We start from the raw sequence: 25,587 nt of genomic DNA on the forward strand, positions 1-25,587 counted from the left end.
CATTTCATACAAGTCACCTAAAAGAAAAGAGGAGATTTTGGAAGCTATACCTTCAACATTCTAAACACAATAAATACAGATCCTTAACACAAGTTACAAAGTATGTTAAATGTTTGACTTGCATGGAGTATGTTAGCAGTGGTTTCCTTCAAAATATGCAAGTATTATGAATTAGGAATTTACCTCTATAAATCTTAGCATTCATTTGCATCTGACATATCTGTTTATTGACCTGCTTGCTATCACAGCACATTGAATTGTTTTCTTTTCTTAAGTCTGAATTATTATATAAATAACAAATTTAAAGATCAATTATTCCTAAGTAGAAATCCAATACTTTATAGAGTCTAAAATACATGCAATAGTACAATGCCTAATTTATAATTCCTGTTGTTTTTTGGGGATTTACCTTAAATATTTAAACTAAACTTTGTATAACTAAAATATTTGTTTAATGAAGACCTCTGTTTTAAAAAACTCAAAACTGATGAAAGCAAAGTTTTTTTCTTACATTCACATCCTTTTGCCTACATTCTTTATTTTATACCAGGAAGCACAACTATGTGAAATTTTAAAAAATGGGAATAAATAGAAAAATGGAAATAAAACACATCACAAATTTCCATAGGAAAAATTTATTTATCAATATGCAATATCAGGTTTTCAAACTTGGCTCATGGAATTTAGATTCCATTATAACTGGTTATGTTGAATTGGGTAAAAGCTGTATTGTGAAAGGCAAAAATAATGAACAGACATTTATGGAGCAAATACAAAGAAACACAAATTCACTGGGCTTGCATACATGTACATTGAACATAATACTGTGTATTTAACATGAATAGAAATCAAATAACATATGGAGTGTTTCTGAGATTAGAGGAAGTGATCAACCAGTACATTACAGGCAACGTTTATTCTACTGGGTGTGGTTTTATCAATGAATAACACTTTTCCAGCACAAAAAAGACATTTTGAATAGTTATAAAGTAAAAAACACAAGGCCCTACACTTTTGATTCCCAAAAACATTTTGCAACGTCTTTTGAATTAAATGGACCACCATGGGTCACACAAGTTGAGCAGAGCTAAATGTTCCAGATGACAGCAAAAGAATCTCTCTGAGGTCAGGACCGTTCATTGGAAAGAGCTTGTAATAATATTGTGGTAATCCAGAGGGTCAACAAGATCACCCTGTTGCTGGTGTGGGGGAGTAAGACTGCAGACCTGTGTACAACTCCGTTATTTTATTAATAAAGCCCTAGGCTTTGCAAAGCTTTTAGCTTCAGCCTGAATTAACCCTTGCCTAACTAAATCATCCCGGTCCCATTTGAAAATGAAAACTGTAATAAAGCTCTCAGTGTCTCAGAGGTGTTCAGACCTGAAATTTTAACCAAAGAATAATAAGATGGTGTGAGATTCTGAATAAGAACCATTTTATCTAAAATGCATTAAGAAAACGAAGGACCTGTTTTATGGTGATGTACAGATGTTAAAGATGTGCAACAAGTCATACATTTGCTGAAGCTAAATTTTGAAGTGGTAAGGTTACTTGCTAATAATTAGACTTTTCCTATGGCCCAAGGCGGCAGTTATTCTCCACTGGTTGTTCACTTACCCTAGGAAGGTTCACTACATTTTCAGGTGTTATAAAAGGGGGGAAAATTGTGTGAGAGCATTTCAGTTTCATAAAATGCTTGTAAAAATGTACTAAATGTTTCTTAACTTTGCTTCCCACTTGTCCCAAATAAAATTATTAAAAGCTGAACATGTCATTGAAATAAAAAACGAACCTTCTCTTTGTTGTAGTGAACCTTGCAAAACACAATGTTTTAAATTACTATACCTGGCACTTTAGATGTATACAGTTGATGTTTTACACCCGTTCTAAGAGATTTTATTTTTTTGTATTATCTTTCCTTTTACTAACAAAAAGCGAACAAGAAAATAATTCAAAAGTTTATACAAAAAACTATTTACAAAAATTCTGCATTAAAAAAAATCTAATTTGATATTTTCATAAACGGGGTTCTAATAAATTTAACTTTTTTTTCACATATGTACATTGTTTTAATTTTACTGTTTCTGCCAGATTGCAAACTGAGCCATTTGCAATGCAAGCCAATTAAAGAAAACAAAAAAACAAAAATAATAATGGAAAAAAAATAAAACCACAAAAGTAACTATTAAATCTCATAGGGTATTTTTAAATTATCATTAAAAGATTTTGTTTTCAAAAGACAAAATCTGTTTGTCACAATAACAGCACAAGTGAGTGGTGTTTTTTTGTCATTTAATATCTGAAACATTTGTAGTTTACGTGTTTTAGGCCTCAATAATTTGAGTGCTGTTTCCCAGATGTAAAGCCTCACTTTAGTTCTATGGCACTCCCTGAATACACTGTATTAATGAAAGGCATTTTTGTCAAAAACATTTAATGTGTACTCCAGGTTTCACAGAACAAGCACAGGGCATGGCTGGACTACTTATCCTATACATTTTTTGTGATTTCTAACAGTATAAAAGACGTCAGTTCTTGTATATTTTTAAGACAGTTATTTCACACCCCAAGCTCTCACTCTCAGTACCACTCTAAGCTAGTCAAGTCAAACAGCTTGAACAAGTGATACTTCCATAGAGGTTTTCTTGGTTTTTCTCCCAAGCAAATGTGTTTCCACCTGACTGCTTGATTACTTTATGCTGAACATTTAAAAACACCCTTCTATTTTTTCCCTAAAAACTGATTATATTACATTGTTTGATTGTTTTGCCTTTTAACCAAAAACATAAAGGTGATAAAAATAATATATTTCACTGTGACTTATAAAACAATTTTCAGTCAAGGAGGAACCCAGACAACTAAAAAGGCATTTTAAGGAACTGCTGAACAAACATGTGGTACAGCATCATCTTGAGGTTTCTTGGATACTATATGGTGATTAGATAGTAACAAAACAGAGGCATTTCTTTTGGATGTAGGTAGATGGTTACAGAAAGAATAAAAAAAAGATTTTAATAGATGAAGCTTTACAACAGTGTAAAGTATGCATGATTACTGATGAAGTTAAATAACTTTGTATTGGAGGGAATTTGAAATAATCTGATTATGAAGATGCCTTCAGTGAAAAAAAACCCAACTTAAACTTACACTTTAAACCCCAGTTCTGTATGTTCTTTCTTGTTTTTAATATTTTCTTTATGGTCAGGAAATCCACCATTTTGTGTACACACAGTATGAGCTTTCAGCTTCAACTGCTGACTTAAAAAGGTAAAAGACAAACTTAAAAAAGACAATACCAAGAAACGGGCTTTGTATATACAAAACTGATTAGGGAAAAACATCACTTTGGGAATTGAATTATAGCTTCTGTAATTCACATCTCATACTATATTCATATCCTTGTTAACATGAGTGTTTATTCTAAAAAGCCACTGCTTAAGGTATGTCTTTGTTTCCCCATCAACTACAGAGCTAAGGAAAATTTCAGCTGGGGTGTATCTGCCAAACTATTTTTATTATCATCATTGAACTTGAAAACACTTTTATTTTCTGAGATGCACCTCACACATGTTCTGCATTTTGCAGCTGTATGTCTCACAGCTGTACACATACTTGATTGAGCCAGGTCTTTGCAAAGAAGGCCAATTCCCCAGTCAAAATGTTCTGTATTGAAGTTGGCTGCGTTAGCTGACTTGGTGTGGGATGTGAGGATATCTGAATACAGATACACACCCTTATCAGCTATTACAGAGTATGAAGTGCAGACTACCACAGAGTTACAAAAGAGGAGAATTGTGCAATGTGAAGTTCGTACACTTCTTGTCACATGAATATCTAAACTAAGGCTAGAAACTAACACTGAACAAAACAAAGTCATGAATGAAACCTGGTCTCCGAATCTGTCTTCTGTCTGATAGCATCTTAATTGCTTCCACACTGTTTGCTGTCAAACAAATTTGATCTTGTTGTTCTTTCTCACCAAGAGGAATACTGGAGGCTAACTTTGGATCAGAGAGTTCAATAGGGTTGCCTCAGATTTCAGATAGCTTTCAGATAAAGAATGACTTGTGGACTTAGCAACATAACCTTTTTATTTTCAAGTCACTTCACAATTTAACCATAACCTCTTTTTCTTGACAGTCTTAATTAATAGCACCTAGTGACTTTTCAGCATAGACTGCTGGTTTTGTTTATCTTTCATTAATTGCAAAAAAGAAAAGGTAAGCACATTCTTGACTTTTTAAACTGTACTCTGGTTGCTTTCCTGTGTGAGCAGGACAAACACTTTGAAACATCAAAAAGTAGTAGCTGGTACGTTTAGCAGGATCAGGAACTGCCCAAACCACGCAAACTTTGCTTACTGCCACAGTTTTAACTATCACTTGTCAATGTATTTAGACAAAGCCCTCTTAATGTTCAATGTTCAAAACATTGTTTCTGGATGCTCCTCTATGCGGATGGGCATTCTGTGTGACATTGTAAAATTAACAATTTTACATTATATAGTTTATAAACTACAAGAAAAAGTCTTACAAACAAAAATTTGTGAAAGGGAGAGATAACTGCACTAAAAGTAAGGTAAACAATGTGTTCTGAAGAGAAAGTGAATGCATTATTTGTCACCGCACTGTGCCCTGTTACCTGAGCAATCTGTGAAGGCTTCGTCAGCTATGAAGTCCTTGCATGACAGATAGCCCATTATTTCAGGGTTTATTTATTTTTAAAATACCCTGTTCCTTCTTGACTCCTTAAGAGCAAGAACAAAGGCTACTTTGTTTCAAAGGCCTAATCATCTTAAGAGCCCACCCTTCTTCTTCCAAGGACTCAAACAGCAAAATATGGAGGATATGTGATTCTGAACAGTACTGTACATCCAAAGGATTACCAAGAAACAGGAGGAAGAGAAGATGAGATAGACCCACATAACCTGCCTTTGGCCTACTAAGAAAATCAAAAAGTCTTGACTACTGTATCCATGTAGACCTTCCCTGTTATCACTCACTCATTCCTTTTCCTTCTCTTCCTTGTGTCACTGTTGAAATATCAAAAGGTGTCTATCAACATCAGAAGGTCTAGGTAGTAAAAAGTAGGCCAGGATTCTCTAAAAACAAACATCCTAAATTTTCTTTAATATTTCCCTCACGTTCTTCACACTTTGTAATAGATGTTTGCTGGGCTCTGTGGTGGCATTTCCTGCACGATGTAGACCGGATGTCCGTAATCTCCGCTGACCTTCTCATAGTGAGGGCAGTAGTTATTTTCTGTAGTCCGTAAAGGGATGATAATGTCACTGGGCTCTGAACCAGCATTCCCAGAGCATTTGGGGCTGGCAAGTGTGCTGAGAGACAGGGCCGCTGTTCTCTGCTGAGTGTGCTTCCTGTGCCGCTTTCTAATCTTTATCAGGAGGATGATGAGAAAGATGATGATCAGGAGGAAAATGACACAGCCTGCCCCAATAGCTGCAAAGAGTGCTGGCTTTGAGCCGAAGATTCCTTCATCTTTCTTTGAGTTGTTTTCTTGGTTAATAGTGTCTGCATGGAAAAGAGAAGCAATTAGTACCATACAAATGAGGTTATAACTGTTTTGTGAATTAAGAAATTACATTCAAATGGATCTGTACTTGTACGTTGTTCCAGAAAAGTAAAAGACAGCTATAATGTATTCCAAATAATAATCAGAAAAGTATTTTATTTACACTCATAGCTGTTGTTAAGAGCACCTTTATCATTTTTCTTGAATTCAGTTTACAGTCATCAGAGAGTCTTCCTTAATCTGACTAAAGCAGGAGTTCCCAATCCCGTTCCTGACGGCCTACATACCTGCAGGTTTACATTCCAGCTGAGCACTCAGCTACATAATCGATCTAATAATAGGATTCATTTAAAATCTTAGTTTTCAGTCAGTAAACATTGGAACCTTTGGGCAACCATTGTAAAAGTTTCAGTCAAGAAACGTGTTACTTCAGTTCACTACAGAGCCCAGCTGGAACAAAAACCAGCAGGTGTGGGTTCCCAGGATAGGGACTGGGAAGCCCTAGGCTAGACCATGCGCGGTGCTAGTGTGTAGGTGGTTAGGGGGAGATGTGTTTTTACATATTTCCTACATATTTCTGCAAATTCTAATAAATATACATTATAGAGGGTTTGCACTGAGTATGTTAAGACACAAAAAGGTATATATGGGGTAAGGAACATCTTAAATGCATACTGCAGGCTATTGAAGGTAGACAAAATAGCTTTCATTAGATGCAGAGACTGAAGACTGATTCTAATTAAACTGACAGGCCCATTTCCTTGGTGGTCTTCTTTACATCCCCGCTTTCTCCACTATTTATACTTCAATGAGTCCTTGCACTGTGAATGTAATGACACTACGTCCAGCCCAGTGCAATCCTATCACATTTAGGGATACATTCCCACATAAATGACAGAAAGATGGACTACAAAGCTATCTCTGAAGAAAGTAAATCAAATCTAGAATTAAACAGTGTGCTCTATTGCAGAAAAAAAACAATACAAACTTTCTTGCAGTAGACAGATGGAAAGCAACACACTATTGATCTTGCCGGTATATGAAACTATAAATTGGAATTCTTGTTGAAGGCAATGAAGCTTATCAGCTTGCTGTTCCAGCCTTTATTTTTAACTTGTCAAAACAAGTGAGCCAAATTAAAGTATGGTTTAGGAACTGCTGCATTTAGTTGTGGATACAGAATTTAACTTTTGCTAGACCAGCACTGCTATCACACTGCAGAAGCAGCTTGAACAGTATGTTTTTAATGAGTTAAAATTGAAATCAAGATAAGTTGAACTTTAAATGCATTGCGGCAGGCTTTGCAGCTCAATACATGCTTCAAATCAATCTTTTCAAATGAGATTGGTAAACCACATTCAAGACAGAAAAATCTTAAAACACAATGACGTTATCAACAGTGTTTGATTGGCTATATAAGGAATATACCTATTTTATTCCATATGATCCAACCGTAGTACTATTAAATATTGTACATAGACGATATATGGAGGAATCAGACTGCTTTATTGCACTGTACCTAATTCTTATTTATTATATTTCAATCTGGTTTTGATTGCACTGTCTGAGGCAGCCTGTTTTGTCTTTCTGGTAGGGGTAAGCACCTGTATCTCCCCTTCAAATGGCTAACTTTCCTTAGCCTTGGTTTTGATGAGCCTATGTTATCAATCCTGTATTCAGTGCCTTTTCATTACTCTGACACTGACATTTTTAATAAATAATTACCATTCTGTGAATTCTTGCAGTAATGAACAGTATTGCTCACAAATTTGGGCTTGATATCCTAGCTGAATGTGGAAGCGTTGTGCACTTTTGGCTGCCATTCAGTTTTGCACTGGGCGGACAGGCATGATAAACTGTCCGCTTTTATTACATTCCACAGGCTAGAGAAGTGTGAGGAGCTTAGCCAGTTCGTACTTTACAGGTGGTTATGGCATGGTGCTATTTTTTAACTAAAGCAAGAGAACTTAAAAGACAGAACAAAGCATAAAACACACACAAGTAAAATAACTGTCAAAGAATTACTGTTGAAAGGAAAATACACCGTGGGAGCCTTGGCACCATCTCAACTGGGAAGGGAATGTGCATTTTGCACATCTGATTTTATTTTGTTCCTCAGCAGGCATCGAGTTCTGAAGAAAAACTGACTTTCAAAACCTTTATAAACACTGACAGTTTTCTGCTTAGCCTGACAAAAAGTAGTCCTCTAGTGACTAAAACTCTAGCAAAATAAATACAAATTAATATGTCCAACATGGAGATGACTGAAATTCCCCTTTACTTGTCAGTCCTTGACTTGACTGATGTTAACAGTTTGATTATGTTATCCAGGGCATTATCACAGTATCACAGTTATGGTTTTAATTTTTCATTACCACACTTGAATAGCACGTCTATCTGCATTACCATTTGGCATAATTAAAAACTCAATACAAATGTGTCATAAAAGGAAGCTTGGTTACTTGGTTAAATGCTGAAGAAAGAAGAAAAAAAATCATCTGATGTGCTTCAAGTGTATATTACAATCAAATCAAGGCTTTTTTTAAATTGCCTTGCTGTAAAAGATGAACTCAGCTGTCTAAAGAAAAAGCCTGCAGTATGAAGATGAAAGGTTAAACTTTAAGCACTGAATAACTCTTCAAAAGAGGTATCAAAATCAGATAATAAAAAAATCATTCTCTCTTATTCAGATAAAATGTTCTATTAGTGAAGTTCAATTCCTGAAAAAAATGCCAACAGTTTCTGTCTTTACGTGCTCATAAATGTTCACAAGCAAACCTGATCTTATCTATTTTAAATTCAAAAGAGCACGCTCAAATAAGTGCATAAAACATTGCCCAGGTTCAATGAAAAAAAAAACTTTTATCTTAACTTGTCAAAGTCTTAACATGTCTGTTTCCTTCTTTTAGCACAGGCCATTATTAATTGCATCACAAAGAAACAAAAAAATGTACAACTTGTTGGTAAACCTTGCTAAAAGGTTTTAAGGATGAATAAATACATAAAAATAAAACATTTAATAAACAAATCAGTAAATGTCCACAGAAAAAATAAATAACGATAATGCACTATTTTAATAATGCACTGATTTTTAAGAGGGACAACTGTTTTTTTAGATTTTTTTAGCCATTTTAGGTTTCTTTGTCACATCTGAGAACCTACTGTGCACACATCCTGGAAGTCTACTTAAACTCATATCCATGCCGAAACGATAAAAGCTGAAAGCAAGAATGACTGAGTATCAAGTTTCACACTTTTGTGTAAACTCTGAGCTCAACAGCATTTCCAGGACACACTCGTTACTATTATGTGCCATCAGAGTCCCAAATGTAGATTGCCTTAATATGGGCTGCAAAAAAAAAAAGATTGCTAAAAAAAACTAAAATACTAGTTAAAAGAACAGAAGCATTAGCAGTCTCCCAAAACACTTACCCTTATTGCCTTGTTCCCCGGGTACCTTATCTTTCATTCTTGTGGGACTGGTTGTTGAGCCTTTTTCTATGGTCTCCTCCTTCTTGCCTGGTTTATCTACAGGCCCTACATCTGGTGTGACCATGTTTGGATCTGAAACAAAAAGTTAACCAACAAAACATCACTATACGTTACTTTGTTTATATATTTATACTTTCTTGATGAAAAAGCGTAAAAAAATACTAAGATATGGTAACATATCAAACACATTACAGCTGTCTGAAAGTACAGCTGTAACAAATTTGTGGTAGAACACATCTCCATTGTGAACCAATGTATCTGTAGCTTTGCTTTTCGAATAGTAGTAATACAACTTTGACAGTGCTTTGATTATAACATATTTTTTACTTCATGAGTTAAATCCTTCTTGTTTTAGTTGACCAGCATGATAGCTTTTACTTTACTGTTGGGACTCTTGTATGCCTTCTCTACTAATCCATTACATTGACTTTTATCCTCATTTTAAGTATACAGTTGGTACTGGATGCCTTTTTTATATTTGCAATAGTCATCAAACGCAATCAAACACTTGATTATGATGAATTAAGTGGTGATCAAGATTGAATGGGATTCTCCTAGATGTGTTTTTAAGCAACCTGTGCATACAATATCATCATCATATTTGCTTATCAATGTTACTAGGTATCAAGAAACCTTTGGGATGTAGTATGCCATTTTGATAAAAATGATTAAAGACATTAGCAAAATAATGTAATCATATCATGCATACTGATCATTAAATTATGTTTTTTATAATTTGTACCTCAGGAGAACATTGAAACCCAGAGAAAATGGTTTTATTTAATTTTTGCCATAAAAATAGAAGGATATATTAAATAATGTGCTGAGTATGTACTTCCCCATCCACTTAATTCCAGGCATGACATTTAAGATCACACAAAATGTTCTTTAATTGAAGCTCTTGTTGCCAATGTAATGTCAATTCGATAAAGAATTTAGTTGTACCTTGGGATTTTCAATTCAAGAAACCACAGTAGCAATTTTTCCAAACACATAAAGGACTGTCTGCTAGGGGCAATACACAATATTGAGCCCATGTGCTCCCATTTATATGTTTTCTTTTTTGTTTGTCTTTATTCTGTTATATTTCTTTTAATTCCTGGGTCCAGAAGCAATTCATGTGGAAACAACATGTTTGTTTGTGGAAAGTTCAAATGCCGTCGTTCTCAAACCAAAAAAATGACAAATATGTTTTGATTTTTTAACTGTTGTTCTCTGATAATGAAAGAGAATCGGTGGCCACTAATAGTACATAATCAACCAAAATAATAAAGAACCAGTACACATCTTATGAGCTGTAATTTTATAAATTAAGTTTTGAAGCATTCCGGATTCCATTTAGAAGACTGAGAGAACCCGCAAAGACTTTTCTGTTCCAATGTGTCAATTAGTGCACATCCACAGAGCAAAGCTCTTATTTTGTGAAGGTACAGAGTGTACTGTGCAGAAAGGCAAGAAAGGCCATTACTTAAACAGAAATCAACTTAAAGAATCCAGGTTTTGGAATGTAAAAATATACAAACTGTTAATGCTTTCTCTTTCTTATTTCATGATTAAAGATAAGTCTAAGGTATGTTGTGATGATTATGTGTAATTACAAAGAATATAATTTATAACTATTATTGGACAGCATTCCAATGTAATATAAAATTATTTCTCACAGGAACTATGTAACGATGTCTTGTTTCAGCCACATTTTGTGTAATTGTTAAAGACATACTGCTTGTTTAAGGGTGAATTTTACTTATAGTGGGGCTGTTTGATATGGCCCTGAGTGTTAGCGGGAAATTAAAGATTCTAATATTATACATTATATATTATATTATAATGTGTAGACAAAATCATGCACCTAAAAAAATATTAACCCAGACCTCTGTAATCTGGCAAAAAACAAGCTCGGATAAGTTTCCAAAGTATATGAAAAAATCCTGCACAGAACTCAAAGGTCCTTGCTAGTATACTCCACAGCCGAAACGTTGTGTTTTCTTTCTTCTATTTTCAGCATGGAATAAACCTATTACGTGTTCTTTATACATCTATTTTATTAAACATATTTTACTCTCCAAATTTAGGAGGGTTTGTTTAGATAGCTATCAACATTGATGTTTAATTCCATCAGTATTTTCCTATTATGTCATTTTTTACTGGTTTGAGATCTCATTACATTATCTCTGTGATTGTTATCTGTGCTACGATATGATACACTGTGCTAACTATCAAACTAGGCAGATAGTTCATTTCTTGAACCTTATTAGGTAATGGTCCACTTCAGAGTTATTAAGTCTTCTTCAGATAGTTTTAAACTAATACTATGTTTAGTTCACATTGGCTTTCAATAGGTGTTATTTAAACACTTTCTTTACAGTTTCTTTTTTAAAGAGGAATAGTTACTATTATTGCATTTTCTTTTGTTTTGCTCCCATATCTCTGTGGAAGTGATAACGTAAACTGTTACTATGATGAATGTTTACAAAAAGATTCATCTTGACAATTCCAACAGGATTAATTATGGTTATTCCATTGAGAGAGCCATTTAAATCTTCAAATTTCTAACACTTTATATTTATAAAACTACATAATTTAAACTAAAAGGATATCTTCTTCTTATCAAACTAAAAATGAAGCACAGCTTATCTTCACCAGTTTATTATTTCCCTTCCATTCCCAGCATAAGGTAATGCATAAAATGTGCTAAAAAAGTTTGGAAGCAAGCACTTGCCATGCATTGGTACTTATCCAATGTGTGAAATGGGCAGACACACTGAGATAATAATTACCTTGCTCTGATATAAAAGTAAATCTAAAGTGCCCAGGTTATCAGTCCTCATCTTAAAACTCAGAATGTTATCTGCTATTCTTTTCTAAGGTCAGGTAAGATGTGTGGGTCGTTTTAGTCATTCTTTCTTATTTGTTTGTTCGGGTCGCCCCTTAAATGAAAATGGGTCTGACTCAAGTCAGTGGAATGTCAGAATAGCCCTGAGATTCCAATTCCTCTCACAGCATTTGGCCAGGCTCAATCTCTTGAAACCGAAGGTCAACCTGAGATGCTGGCAGGGATTAAGGACAGGGCAAAGACTTGCTGAGTGAAGACATCTTCTGGGAGGTGTTTATATATATGACATCTGGTGAAGAACTAAAGGAGAAATCCTAGGCTGTTTTTTTTTCTATTTTTGCTCACAAACTGTTGTCACATATTTTATAACCTAAACTGGTAAATGCTGTTTGCTTTCAGGAGATGGAATAATAAGATCAAAAGCAAATATTTATTAATCTGTGTTGGACATGTAGTGTTACTGACAGTATCATCTGCCCAGAAATGATATAACAGAGAGGAATTAAATCACAAAAACTGGTTCAGGCTAAGCCACTCTGTGTAACATCTCCTGATCCACACAGCACTTTTCACCATCATCTTCTGCTGCTGAAAAGTATGATGCCGATGCTCAAACACCAAAATGAATAATGGTTTTCACATTTCTGTGGGAAGAGCAAGACTTTCTACATAGCAGGGAGTGGTGTTTCAGTGACCCTATCCTCTTAGCTGTGTTTTAATACTTTAACATTCAGAACAATTAAAACATACCCTTTAGTACCTTATAAATCATGAAGGCGCCAAGGAACAAGCGCACAGGAAGTGAAATATATAGCACTGTGGATCTTTTTTTAACACTAAATAACTTTCACATTAAAAGTTTGTTGGGAGAATGACCTTTAGCGGTATATGAAGATGTTTATCCCTAGAGGTCCATGTTTTCTTGAAACAAATATCCATATAATAAAGTACTGGAAGATAAATAAGTATTTTCTCCCTTCTAGGTTAAAAATAGAGTAAAAGGTAATGTCTGAAGCCCACAGTTTATGAGATATGATGTCAGTCACTGGGCTAGTTTCCATATGCTAAGAGTGGCTGCTCTGAGTTTGTTCCATAAATTCCATGGCCAGGGGCATTTCAGTGTATGAACAATAGCTTATGAAATACTCTGCTTACACTTGACTCATGACTGTCACTCCACAAAGCTTTCATTATCTTTCACCATTTTTATTCTGCCTGGATCTAATATAACACTCATAGTTCTAGCATATTTCAATTTTTTAATTTCAGTACAAAAATCTCTCAGGAAAGCATGACCTTAAAAGCAATAATTCTGTCTTATTTGTTAAAAATGATAAAAGTTTATCTGAAAAGATGTACCCTCTTAATTTGTGATCAAGATTTTAATTTGAACTACATTGAATATTGATGACATTAGTTCATCAATGCCTCTTTCAGACAGCTTAAGATGTACAATAACTTACAGCCTATAACTTACATAGTTATTACAAAGGAACTTTCTGTCATAGATTGTACAAATGTTAACGTGTCTACTCAAAAAAGTAAATCATGTTGTAGTCTACAGTTTATAGTTGTAGATCATCATCATAGCCAAAAAATGACAACCCAAGCATTGATTTACGTAGTGGCTATGAAAGGTCTCTTATTGTTGAAAATTACAGGGTCCTCTGATTTTCTCATTGATTATACCACTTCTATCAACCCAGACAACTATTTTGATATTAACAAGAATAATAAGTACATAATAAGTGTACAATGAAATTGACTTACCCTGTCCAACTTTCATGATGATCTTCATTGAACGAGTGTTACAGACACCACCTTCCCTGTTCTCAAGCCCTTCAAGGGTTCCATTGGATGTGGCTGTAACGAAATATATTATCCTCATATCAGTGACTGCTTATAGAAGTTATTACAACCATAGATCAATACTGTGAGTTATAGAATACATTACCAATGAAGAAGGAAAAGAGAAACATTAGATTGATTGTTATAAAAGGCTATAACAGCAGTTCTTGTAAACCAACATTTATAGAAGTCGCTTTGAATCCATTTTTCACTAAACACAATTTAACCAGCTCTCTGCTAAAGCCTCTCAGGAAACATTTATTTAATAAGTTAAATCTGCCTGCTTTTTCTGCAGGTGGCTTTCATCAACCCACGCTGGCACTGAGGTTTCACTGTCAAGAATTTTAGAGTGAAACTGGAATAAAAGACAAGTTCTTATACACGTTTAAAGGCAGAGAAATAGCAAACATGAACGATAAAAAGTATACAAAGGCCTCTCAGCTTACAAAGAAATTGCTTCTGATTGTAATCTTATCCCATGGGAATGTGGCAACTTTAGAACTGTTGTTGAAATTAGGCTTTTGGGGAATGAGGTGTATATGTGGCGCAGCTCCTCATTTTCTGTTTGGTAATCACTTTTTTCTCCACTCAAAGCTTAAACTGGGGTTTTGTTCTTCTCCTTTGCTCAAGGAATTTACAAAGCATTTGGCAAGGCAAATTATGCCAGCAACAATTATAGCGAGCTGCAAATGCCTGGAGCTTAACTTTCTCTTTCTGAATGCCCTGTAATTAGCGACTGGGTGGCACAGTAGGCTAAAACCCTTATCTTGGGGGGCTTGTCTTCAAATCAGGCTCTATTGAAGAGGGAGAAGGGCCTGCTACTCTCCTGTCAGCTCTGCCTCATGAAAGCTCAAGTCACAGACAATGTGGCACAACCAGCAGTCTATTCTGAGCTGCAAAAAAATGACCTAGATTGAATAAGTATTGGGGTTTAAATAATACGCTCAACTCCAGACATTAGGGGCGTCTCCACGCCAGCTCTTCTTTTCAAGCGATCTCCATGGGTATTTTCACCTCCAACCCCTTCGTTTTCCCATCCTTTTTTTTTCTCCCTGCACTCGAAGACCGTGTGCCTTATTAACTTGTCCAGATTCCACCCCCATTAAGATGTCGTGACTGAGTACTCATTTAGGAAAGTGGTCAACTAATTAGATCCTACTCCATAAGAATCAAAGCTCTCTCTTTGCAGCTGTAGCACAATGGCAGGGAACTATGAGAACAAAACTCTGTGCAGAGGGAGAGGTATCAGAGAAGATAAGTGGCTGGAATCTCCACTTCTGAGGCTAGCAGAATAGACCACTTGTTAACCTTGTGTTTCTTTTTATTTATTTTTCCCTCTATGCACCCCCAACTCCCAGAATTCCTCATTCTGGGCTCTTATTTAATGAACCTTTCAGAAACATATATTACAAAACAATGCCTTTGAAGAACAAGTGCATTTTACGCCTGCTTTTATACCACTGAAAATAAATATATTAAAAAATAGATTTTGCATCTCTGAAGACTGTGCATTCTGAAGAAGAACACCATTAATGTGATGCTGTTTAGGCTTTTAAATATAGTTCATCTAATATTCTTATTCTATATATTTTTTCTGGACAACTTTAATTCTATTGTATTTTGTTTTCATGAAAAATACACAATTTATTACTTTGAAATGTAAAACACAATACTGTGATTAAATAACAGCACATATGGGGATTTGTGGTTGACAGGATTGTACTGCTGTGAAATGTAAAAACTTCAGAAAAGTCTGTTGTTGTTTTCTGTTATCTCTCACTGGATTTTGTATGTCTACAAACAGGCATTAAATGTAACAAATCATTATTGGAACCCATAGTACTCAGTATATAAACAAAAATCTAAATACATTATCTGAAATAAATATGTTGCTATGTTGTGACTTTGTATAATGTTAGAAACATGGCCATCTACAACGACTTTTAATTTTGTGTCATACATAGTCAATTAATTCGTGTGTGTATGTTCTAAATCACAAATTTTCTCGGATGCACCCTAACAAATTATGATGCTATAAATAGGACTTTTTCTATCTGAACATCTGCCAGCAACACTTTTCATCCTGTTTAAAAACACTAGAAGTATCTGATTTGAGAATCTACATTGCAGTCTGGTTTACGAAAATCTCCCAACCCAAATATATCTTTACTTTGAGGACCTTATCCACAATCTAATCATAATGAACATAAGGCTTGTTTGCCCCTACTTGTCCCCAAATTGGTTAAAAAAGTGAATTTGTTCCAGGATTGAAAATTGCCAGAAAGCAGACTCCCTGTCTGCTGCTTGAACTGTGAACATAAATATTCTTCTGGTGTGGTTTTAATTCAAACGTGTTATTTTGGATGGTGATCAAAGTGTGAATAGTAGCTAACTATTTATTGTGGGAGGTGTCTGTAATGTTTTGGAAACAGGAAGCTCCTGGAACAGGCACTTCCTCACTTCACAATGGGGGGTAATAAACAAAAGACCAAACTTCGCCAATGTTGGTAGCCTCCAAGTTTGTCACAAGATACCTCACCTAGTCTATATTCAGTACCTTTTATGGAAGTTTCTCAAAACATGAATATCTGGTCCAGTGAGTCTGTGAAAAGCTATCAAATGCAGAACCCAGAAGAACCTCAGTAGGCTGAATGAGTCAACCATATATCCCTGGATACCTGGAGCCTTGGAAAGACGTATTTTGACCGTTCGCATTTTGTTTCAAGGTTTATAGATGCAAACAGCCTGACTAACTGGAAAGTCAGATAAAATGTCAAATGATCCAAGTTGAAGCAATGAGCTCACTTCAGTCAGGATCACCTGAATGACCTAGTTTTCAAAGACAGGAAAGTAAATATAGAACAGGACTCAGACAGCTGTATGTCTCCAGCAAGTTCTTCACTCTTGTGAATTGCAATGTGACTGCAATTTCGCAGTGCAAAAGACAAGTCGGAAAAGGGAGGACTAAACCAATGTTACATTAAAGTAAAAGTGACCTTCACTTGTCTGATGAAGCCATAAAAGCAAAATTAAAGACTAAATTCATTAGCATATTCTATTCGTCATCAGTCTCTTGCATACTTTAAGATGGATCCATTGAAATAATCTCTGCTATTTCCCCTCTGTAAATGGATATAAAATAAGAAGGCATAATTCACTCTTTCTCTTTGTACGATTGTTTTCCATTTCATCATTGTTCAACGGGGAACACACGTGCAGAAAGTGATGAATAGAATGAGATCTCTTATTATTTTATGGCATCCACCAAAAAACAAAAATCAATAGCTGAGAGCAATTACCCACAGAACAAATCATGTTTCAGTTTGCCCAATGGATCCTTAACGGTCTATTAGCAGACAGGCGGGTGTTGAGTGGGAGTGGGTCTGCTGCCTGAATGATGTCACCACTATTAAGATGCATCGTTCTGGGAAAAGTGCCAGGCTCTGGCCGAGCTGCCATGCACAAAGTGAGAGCGGCACGGTACTAGAAAGCAGCAGGACAATTCAAGATGACTCTATTCAATCAGGCCTCTGTATACACAGGGACCTAGAAGCCTTGTGGTTTTTTTCTGCTCTCATTAATTAGACATCTTCAATCCAAAGACATAAAAGGAATTTCCTGTCTATTTTAAAAGAAGACAAGCAAGGGCGAACAAGCCTATGTTACTAATCAACAGTTTAATCTCCTTTCTCAATTCGCATTCTGCTTTACTTTATCATGTGTATGCACTTGTGTTTTAGCACAAGTCTATAACCAACTTGTATCCCAGACACTGTTCTTCAATATATAAAACAATGCTAAAAGGAAATACTACACCTTTAATTTTGAATTTAAAAACTCTTGTAAAATGTGTATTCTGTCAACCTAATGATACGGTAATAGAGGAAAGGAAGCATACCAGTCTTCGCTAAGCTCAGACATTCCTCCCTACCACCACAAAGGGCAGCTTTGAACCAGCAACCATCTTTGACACAGGATATGAAACAAGTCTAAGGAGAAATTCAGTAGTGTCCCATCTCTCCACGCCTGCCGTAACTGGCTGTGCACCAAATATAAAGAGGATCCCGTTTCAAAAACAACAAGGGCCGAGGCTCTAAGATAGGCGCTTGCTGCTAGCCTCTGCCTGGGTAACACTGAGCTCTTTTGTTCACCTAGATAAACAGCAACTTTGACATACCTAACAACCACATGCACAGCTGAAGTCCAGGGCCTCAACTTCCCATTAGCTATTGTTTCAAAAGAAAACTCAAGACTCAAATGCAGTTCTTGTGAGAAGCAGCAGATGCTATAAACAGGGCTTTAACAGATAGACAGATGTCTGAATACTTCTTTTCAATTTGATTTTTGGGGAGATCTGTGTACTGTATTTGGGTAATAGAAAGAGAAGAGTATTACAGGTTAATGTAGTGTGTAGTATCCTTTACAAGGACTGAGTTAAACCATGCAATTTATGGATAATCCAGTAAGGCTATAGCACACTTTATAGTGTATTAATGTTGCAACAAGCAATTCTAATCCTATATGCGCTTTACTAAGTTTTTATGGGAGACAAAAATAAAGTTTAGGATTAGGATAATCATATTCAAAATTAAGTTCAAAAATATTTTTAAGGCTTTTTTATAAACCCATTATCGTAATTATTTCAAAATGAATGACATTTTAATACGGAATCTACATTTTGACTGATGTGTTATTTTCCTCTCGTATGATAATGCAGATACAGTACCTTGGGGGAAAGGCAAACTGTCTTTTGTTTTCATTGTTGCTTTGGTATAAAAATACATCCTTCCACGAAGATTGTTTTAAGGTTTAAAATTTCTTCACCATCTGCTTTGGGTTGGAATTTTAATTCTCCCCTTTAACCCAGTCCAATGCAATGTGGCCCCAGGGTGCAACATGTTGAGGGAACTGTGTTTCTAAGACTCAGGCAGTGTTATTAGGTGTCAAGCATAAAAAACAACCAGGTTATCTATGTGTTGTTCATTTTGGCTGTCAGCATTTTAATGTCTAGTTTTAACTCATTTGTAAAACTAGGCCTTTAAAACTGTTACAGTTCGTTTACAAAGATACAATTCATTGGGCGTTATTTATGACGAAAGATGAAGGCTTATTAGCACTTTACTCCAGTACAACACAAACATAAACAATCGACTGGTATGGACTGAATATGGGCCTCCAGAGCCAAAGGAACTTCAAATACTTCTGTGTTTTTCCCCCGTGCACTACTAAGTTTCAATAAGGAAGCTCGCTGCACTTGTTAAAGTTCAGGCACTCACTTAACAGCTTGTTAAGCCTCACACTACTGAAAACTAGGCAGCAAATACCTTTGCCAAGCTCAATAGGAAAGTAGCAGTCCAACCAATGCCAGCTGGATCTTGATTTTCTTTACAGACATTCTCATGAAGGGTACTATGATATGTGGCAAGCGACTACCGTGTCATGAAAAAAGTCTTGTGGCCGTAACAGGGAAGAAAAAAGAAAAGGAAAAGAAGTATCTCTGTTTCATTAGTAATGTGCACAAATGAAGCTTGCACTGGAAAAAGTACAAGGTCTCTGCAAATAATTAATTGCCCCTGAATAAAAGCATAGCAGACTTAATTGTGAGGCTCTGAGGGACTTTTGTGTGATGATTTAAAAATAAAAAAACAGCAGTTTTCCACTTATATCTTAGCACCTTTAATTAAGTCAAACATGTTCTCTCCTGATCAGGGTCTGTGTTCCAAGCAGACATGCCCAAACAGAGAAACATCTTCTTGCAACCAAGAACCTCTATGCTTCAGTAAAAATATGTGGGCTTTTTAGGCAAAAGTATTCCAAAATCTGGGAAATCAAAATACACATTAAGTTTCAGAGACAGAATATAAGTCTGAAGCTGGGATAATTTATTTTTGGCTTCTGAAAAAAAATGTAATGCTCTCTACTGACATAATTTCCTGTGGTTTCTCCTAATTTAAACTCCTAAATGGAAATTGAAATCTCTCCTGTATCCAGCTGCATTTATTGATGACACTCCAGTTGTCTTTCTTTTCTGTCAGTTCGGATAATGCATTCTGAAAGGAATCTTCCTTGAATATGTTATGAATTATAGATCTCAGAATCTGTTTACTGTGAGTACAGAAAGAAAAATAGACATCTTTGTGCATTCTATTCCACAGCAAAATTTTTACATTAGCAAACTCATGGGCACATTCAAAAGTACAGTATATTTAAGGACCTAGCTTAAAATGAGAAAAAAAAACAAGATTAATTATTTATGCTCCGCTCCCTAAATAGCACTTACACTTGAACTAATCTGTAGTATTTTCTTCTATATTTTAATGTTCTTTAGTAAAGAATGTGAGAAGCAGAATAATAATCAGTTGAAAAATCAAAAAGAAAACATGCTGCCCCTGTATCTTATACTCTGGTGTGCTGTTGAATAAATATACTCCGCACTGAACTCTGTAGACATTCTATATTAATAGCTGAAAAAATCCACTCTTACAACAGGAATCAACAGACAAGATCATATTGGTTTTCACAGCTTTGCTGATTATGTTTATTTTTTTTTTCCTTTCTCTCAGTGCAAGTCCTTTTTCCATTGATCTGTCCTGAAAAAGTCAATAGCACAGTTTTAAAGTTTATTATCTTCCTAACAACCCAATAAAACAAATGTGAGTTATTGGGCAGAAACTGAAAACAACCTCTAGGTAAGGGTAAAGACTGCAAAGTAACAGTAATGTCATTTCTCAGTTATAAAATGGTTAATATTGGGAAAGGGCTATCAAGGAACAGCTGCCAAACTTTGATTTAAAAGCACCGTGTTACTTTTAAAAATCAACAAAAATTTAAATGAGTAAATGAGATATTTTAAAGCACCTTGGGACTCAGTAATATAAAATGCAAATTAGCAATTAAATTTAAGCATGTTTTATACAAAACCTTTATGCAGCACAAAGACGTCCAATCATATTCTGAATTTAAATACACAATTTTAAAACTTATGTTGCAAATGTTGGTTATGTAGTGCTGCGATTCTTGTCATAACCATTGGTACTAGCAACCACTGGTGTCAATTATATCAAAAATATAATTCAAAATAATTCATGCTTTTCTTAAGTACTTAGATACGTTTGGAAAAATATGAAATCCTTGCAGCTACAATTCAATTAGAGTACATTTGTTGTCAGAGTGCCTGTATAGACATTTGCATTCTATACAGTGACCTGTTCACCTAAACTTTCAGAAAACAGTCAGGCCTGCTATAATGCAAAAAAAAACTAAAAAACAAGCTATGAGCAAAGGACTTGAGAAAAAAATCCTGATAAGAGACAAAGCTTAAGCAGACAGGTTTTCATCTCTCAGCTAAACCTCGGACATGCCCAGACAACAATTTTGTACCATCTCGATAGTGTTTCTCAACACCTAGACGAACATGCAAATAAACTGAGACAAAAGCAGCTGCTACCAGAAACCACTGGGGCCCTTCAATTCTGGTTTTAATATTTACTTACTAGTCAAGAAAATTAACTGAATATTCCAAAACCCATTCACTAATTGAATGAAGTGTAGGCCCAGACTAGAATTTAACCAAGATACCAGGGTTAACACCTTGGTTTTACAAACAGTGCCATGGGATCTCTAGTGACTGAGCAGTCAGGACCTCAGTTTAACATCTCATCTGAAGAACGCAAGTGTCCTTCAGATGACTGACTTGTAAGTCACTTATACGTGTCCCCTCTTACCACACAGAAGAATGCCAATTACTAGTTTTCCAGCTGGAACCTGGCTTTTACTGGTGTACAAATTCTAATTGCTAATGAGAATAAAAAGACAGTCTCCTTAGTCCATTCAAAAAAGTAAATTTTATATGTGTTAGCTTCCGGTGATTTTTTTGTCTCTCAATTCTCCTTTTGTACTTTTGGTCATTTCTTTACAACCTATAATAAACAAAAGACAAAACATAGCAGAATACAAAGCATCTAAGACTTTCAGTGCATGGTGGATTCTGCTGTACCCACAGAATGGCGCCCTGGGTATTCAAGTATTTTAAAGCCCTGTGAAAGTTAGACAAAAAAGCAAGTCATTAAATTCCATTGTTTTAAGACATTTGTCTAGACAGAACTCATTCCAGCTTGTGTCCCTTCACATTTTAGAGTGTTAAACCAAAAATTAGAGAAAACCTTTATTTTAAGGCAGGCAAAAAAAAAACATTTTCAAAAAATAAAACAATAAAAAAATGTTTTCCTAGCACATTCTTTCCCACCCACGTTTTACTACACCACATGGCCATATGCTTTTATCAGGTATGCAAGAAAACTGGGCTGGATTTAACCTAAGGTGAATAATAATATATTAATATAAAAGGGCAGAATACCTGGGATGAAATACAGATTGCTATATTCATCCAAAGAAGCTTAAGTCAAGAGATTCTGTGACCATTTAAGAAATACAAAATCTGCCTAACCTTAACTGTTAGAATGGGAACTCATACAGATTACATGAATTAAAGATGTGTTAAGGGGAGTATACATGCAAATATGTTTCACAAATATTTAAAATACATTCAAAGGTGAAAACAAGTCACCTGTTGTTTGATGTTGGTTAACAGGCATAAGGCTGTGTTTTAGGGGAAGGTTCCTGGCTTTAGTAGAGAGGGAAGGATTTTCCACTTCATGGCTGCCCCATCAGATCAGAAACAGTTGTCCAGCCTGCTGCCAAATTAAGCTGAAGGGTTGGTGCTGGGATTTCATTGCTGCCGGGAGATTAAAGCTGACTTCAGCTCCAGCAATGATATTAAGGGCGACCTTTAAATCCTGAGAGCCAGCTGCACCATGGGAGCTAGGAGCCGCAAAACTGTGGGAGGGCACGTTAAGGCCCAATTCTGTCCCAAGTGATGAAGAATACATTTGAGAGCCCAGAAACAGGGAAGTGTGTGAAACCTTTGACTGAAGGGAGTTTACCTCGGTTCTTATAGATATATCTTATGAGAGGCTTGCTTTTTCACGGAAGGTTGTTAGCTGGTTATAAGTACACCCCACGAAGCATACCTCTTATTTTTGTCACAAGTATTGTTCAAATATTTCTATTTTTTCTGCTGATTTTACTCTGATAAAAAAAGAAGGCATTCTATATGATTTTAGTCACCATGAGTCAGAAATCAGCTTTTTAACCTACTCCAGAGACTCAGATAAGGTAAATAAGCACCACTGAATCCTCTACCATTCCCTAAGAATGAATGATGAAGAATGTCCTGGGAGTTTGGGATAGTTATTTATCTGTCTCAGAATTAAACAGAAGCCCTAAGTGTTTCTGACATGCAATGAAAGATATATATTTTGTAGATTGTCTGGCCTTCATTCCTGTCCACCCCTATTTCATCATTCTGAATGCTGGAAGACAAGTTTCATAAATAAGTTATGAGTAAAAAATAGGAAAATATGGATCATTTTTCCCCCTGTCACCTTTACATTTTGAATTTTTTAACACAAAGCCTGCTGATCTCCACAGCCAAACCATTGAAAAAGTATAGCAAAACCTGACATACAGTATACTTAGTGACAAATCAAATTAATGTAACCACAATGCAATAGTGTATGAACTTTTTCTTTTTGTTTGGTATGTGAGGTGAGGCATCAGACTGAGACCCTGTGCCTTTTCTATTGTACAACTTTAGTCAATACAGTAAAAGAAGGCTTGAACCTGATTGGCTCACTCTTGACTACTGTTAAACTGAAACTAAAGGCATTATACTCTGGAATGACAGAAGAGACACGGACTGCCCTTTCCAAATGATCCTCCTTTGGGATTTTCCAACAGACTGGGAGTATTTTATTTCTTCCTGAGGAAACACTGTGGAGAATACACAAGCAAAGCAACAGGGACTGCAGGGAATTTATTGGCAAGCTAAATTCTGGGAACAAATATTTGTTACAGGCTCCTCCTGCTTCTAATGATTTCTTCCTGAAGGGCACTAGTTGTAGCTCATAGGTGAACAGTCAGAAGCACATAGGGAGTTCCAAAAACTAAAAAAAATCTTATTATGTATTATTTTTAACAGCTCCTCCCACACAAACAAGTCTAATTTGTTAAGATAGGCAATTGCCCTATTCTGTTGTTATAATATAATGTTTGCAAGGGAGTGGCATTAAAGATAAAGAGAAGCATATTACTGCACCTGAAACATCATCAAGGTTAACAGACAGAAAAAGCGACAGATAAAATAACAATCTGGCATTAAGATATATTTTTTCATCATACATTATTAATGATTTTGGACACTGCAAATCTAAAGGACTATTTCATTCTCTTTATTGAACATTTTGTAATTCACTTACTTTTCCAGATTACATAAATTAGCAAAGTAGACCCACATTCCTAAAATGTTTCATGTTTTGATTGAAGTCTTTTAAATAAGTTCCATCTTAGATTACAAGTTAAGCAACAGTAATAAATAAAACAGTAATAAATAAACGCCCTGTGGTACTCAGACATAATGGAACTGCCAGTGAGTTTTCAAACCTTACACAGTGTTAAGAGAGTAAGACCAAAATCGCTGGTAGTTGTCTTATTTTGCCGCAGTACATCTGGGTTCATTTAGAAGAAAAATAATCTGCATGGCCCCCCTGCGGCATATAAAAAACCAAGTGACCAAATACTTTTATCCTTGGTGTTTGGCTTTCTTATACAGTGTGATTGTAAAGTGATTCAATCAGCTTTTAAAAGAGTATCTTAGTAAGTGTTCTCTATATCTCTGTAAGTGGCATATTTTTCCACTGATGTTCACAAGCCCATGATCCTAGTTGTGTACTTTGTAATTTCAAGTAAACTAGATGAGCAATTACAGAGATATTCTACTTGTATGTAATCGGAAGACTTAACAGCCACCCTGTATATAATTTATATTTTTCAAGCAATTCATTTTAATTTGATTACTTTGAGAAATACCATGACCGGTTTTTTTTAAATACCACAGCCATAATGACCGTAGAAACTTCTGTTTCTATCTTGCAGTTTAGACATTGTGATTAAGTCTACATTAAGTAGACTTTTCTAGCTTTTGTTTATTAACTTTTTGTGTAAAAGAATGTAAAGCATTTAAGAAATTAAAGTAATTTTTCCTCAGGAGCCTGTGTGTGGCATCACTTTAAGTCAAAATATGAATCTTAGATTTTTTTTTTCATTCCTCAGGCTATTTAGATATGCCTTCACACATGAAGCCTTTAAATAATTGTTAAATTAATGTTTTTCTGTCTCCCTCCACAGAGGTTGAAAAAGTATTTGAGAGAGACTATAACCTTAACTTGAAAATGTAATTGCTACCATGGTAAGTGCTGTTTTACAAAACAGCCTGTAGCATTAGGCCAATCTTTCACATAGTTGCACATACAAAAAATAAAACCCTTAATTAAAGGTGTTCATACCTCCTTGTAGATTACCTTTATGCTGTTTTTGAGTCCTGCTTCTAAGGACTAACTGCAATTAAAATATAAGCAGCAACTGTAAAACATTTGTTATAATTTTAAAGTGATCAGTTTATATTTAGTTTGTGGATGTTTTGGTACTTAGAACATATAAATATACATACTTATATTCATGTATATATATATAAGTTGTATAGACTCAATTTTCTCTCATGCTTTAAGTGAAACATTTTATGAATGGTCTTTAGGACCCAATGAACATAATTAAAAATTTGCAACTGGACTTGACTGTACAACATTTCTCTCTTTCAGTAGGATCAGCAGTTTAACAATATTAATGTGTTGCTTTACTGATTTGGTTTGAATTCCTGTTTAGTTTGACATTTGCAGATTCCTTTCTCCATTAAATACATTCTGTCAATAAGAAAACTTAAAAGAACTGCTTATATTTATTTCATAGCAGGTTAATCTCATCAATGA

At 35.2% G+C, this 25,587-nt stretch overlaps 1 protein-coding gene across 1 annotated transcript in view; it reads right to left on the reverse strand.

The window, feature by feature from the left end:
* Positions 1-619: 619 nt before the first annotated feature.
* The window catches only part of efnb1 (ephrin-B1), an 85,983-nt gene continuing 61,015 nt past the window's right edge, over positions 620-25,587 (reverse strand). Inside the window, exons 3-5 of the mRNA XM_088925118.1 lie at positions 13,628-13,720; positions 8,965-9,096; positions 620-5,531 (exon numbers count right to left, since the gene is read on the reverse strand). Of these exons, the coding sequence (XP_088781244.1) occupies positions 5,149-5,531; positions 8,965-9,096; positions 13,628-13,720 (608 nt within the window). The 3' untranslated portion in view covers positions 620-5,148. The remainder of the gene's footprint in view (positions 5,532-8,964; positions 9,097-13,627; positions 13,721-25,587) is intronic.

This window comes from Atractosteus spatula, chromosome 9, assembly GCF_055471065.1.
Source record: "Atractosteus spatula isolate fAtrSpa1 chromosome 9, fAtrSpa1.hap1, whole genome shotgun sequence".
NCBI lineage: Eukaryota > Metazoa > Chordata > Actinopteri > Semionotiformes > Lepisosteidae > Atractosteus > Atractosteus spatula.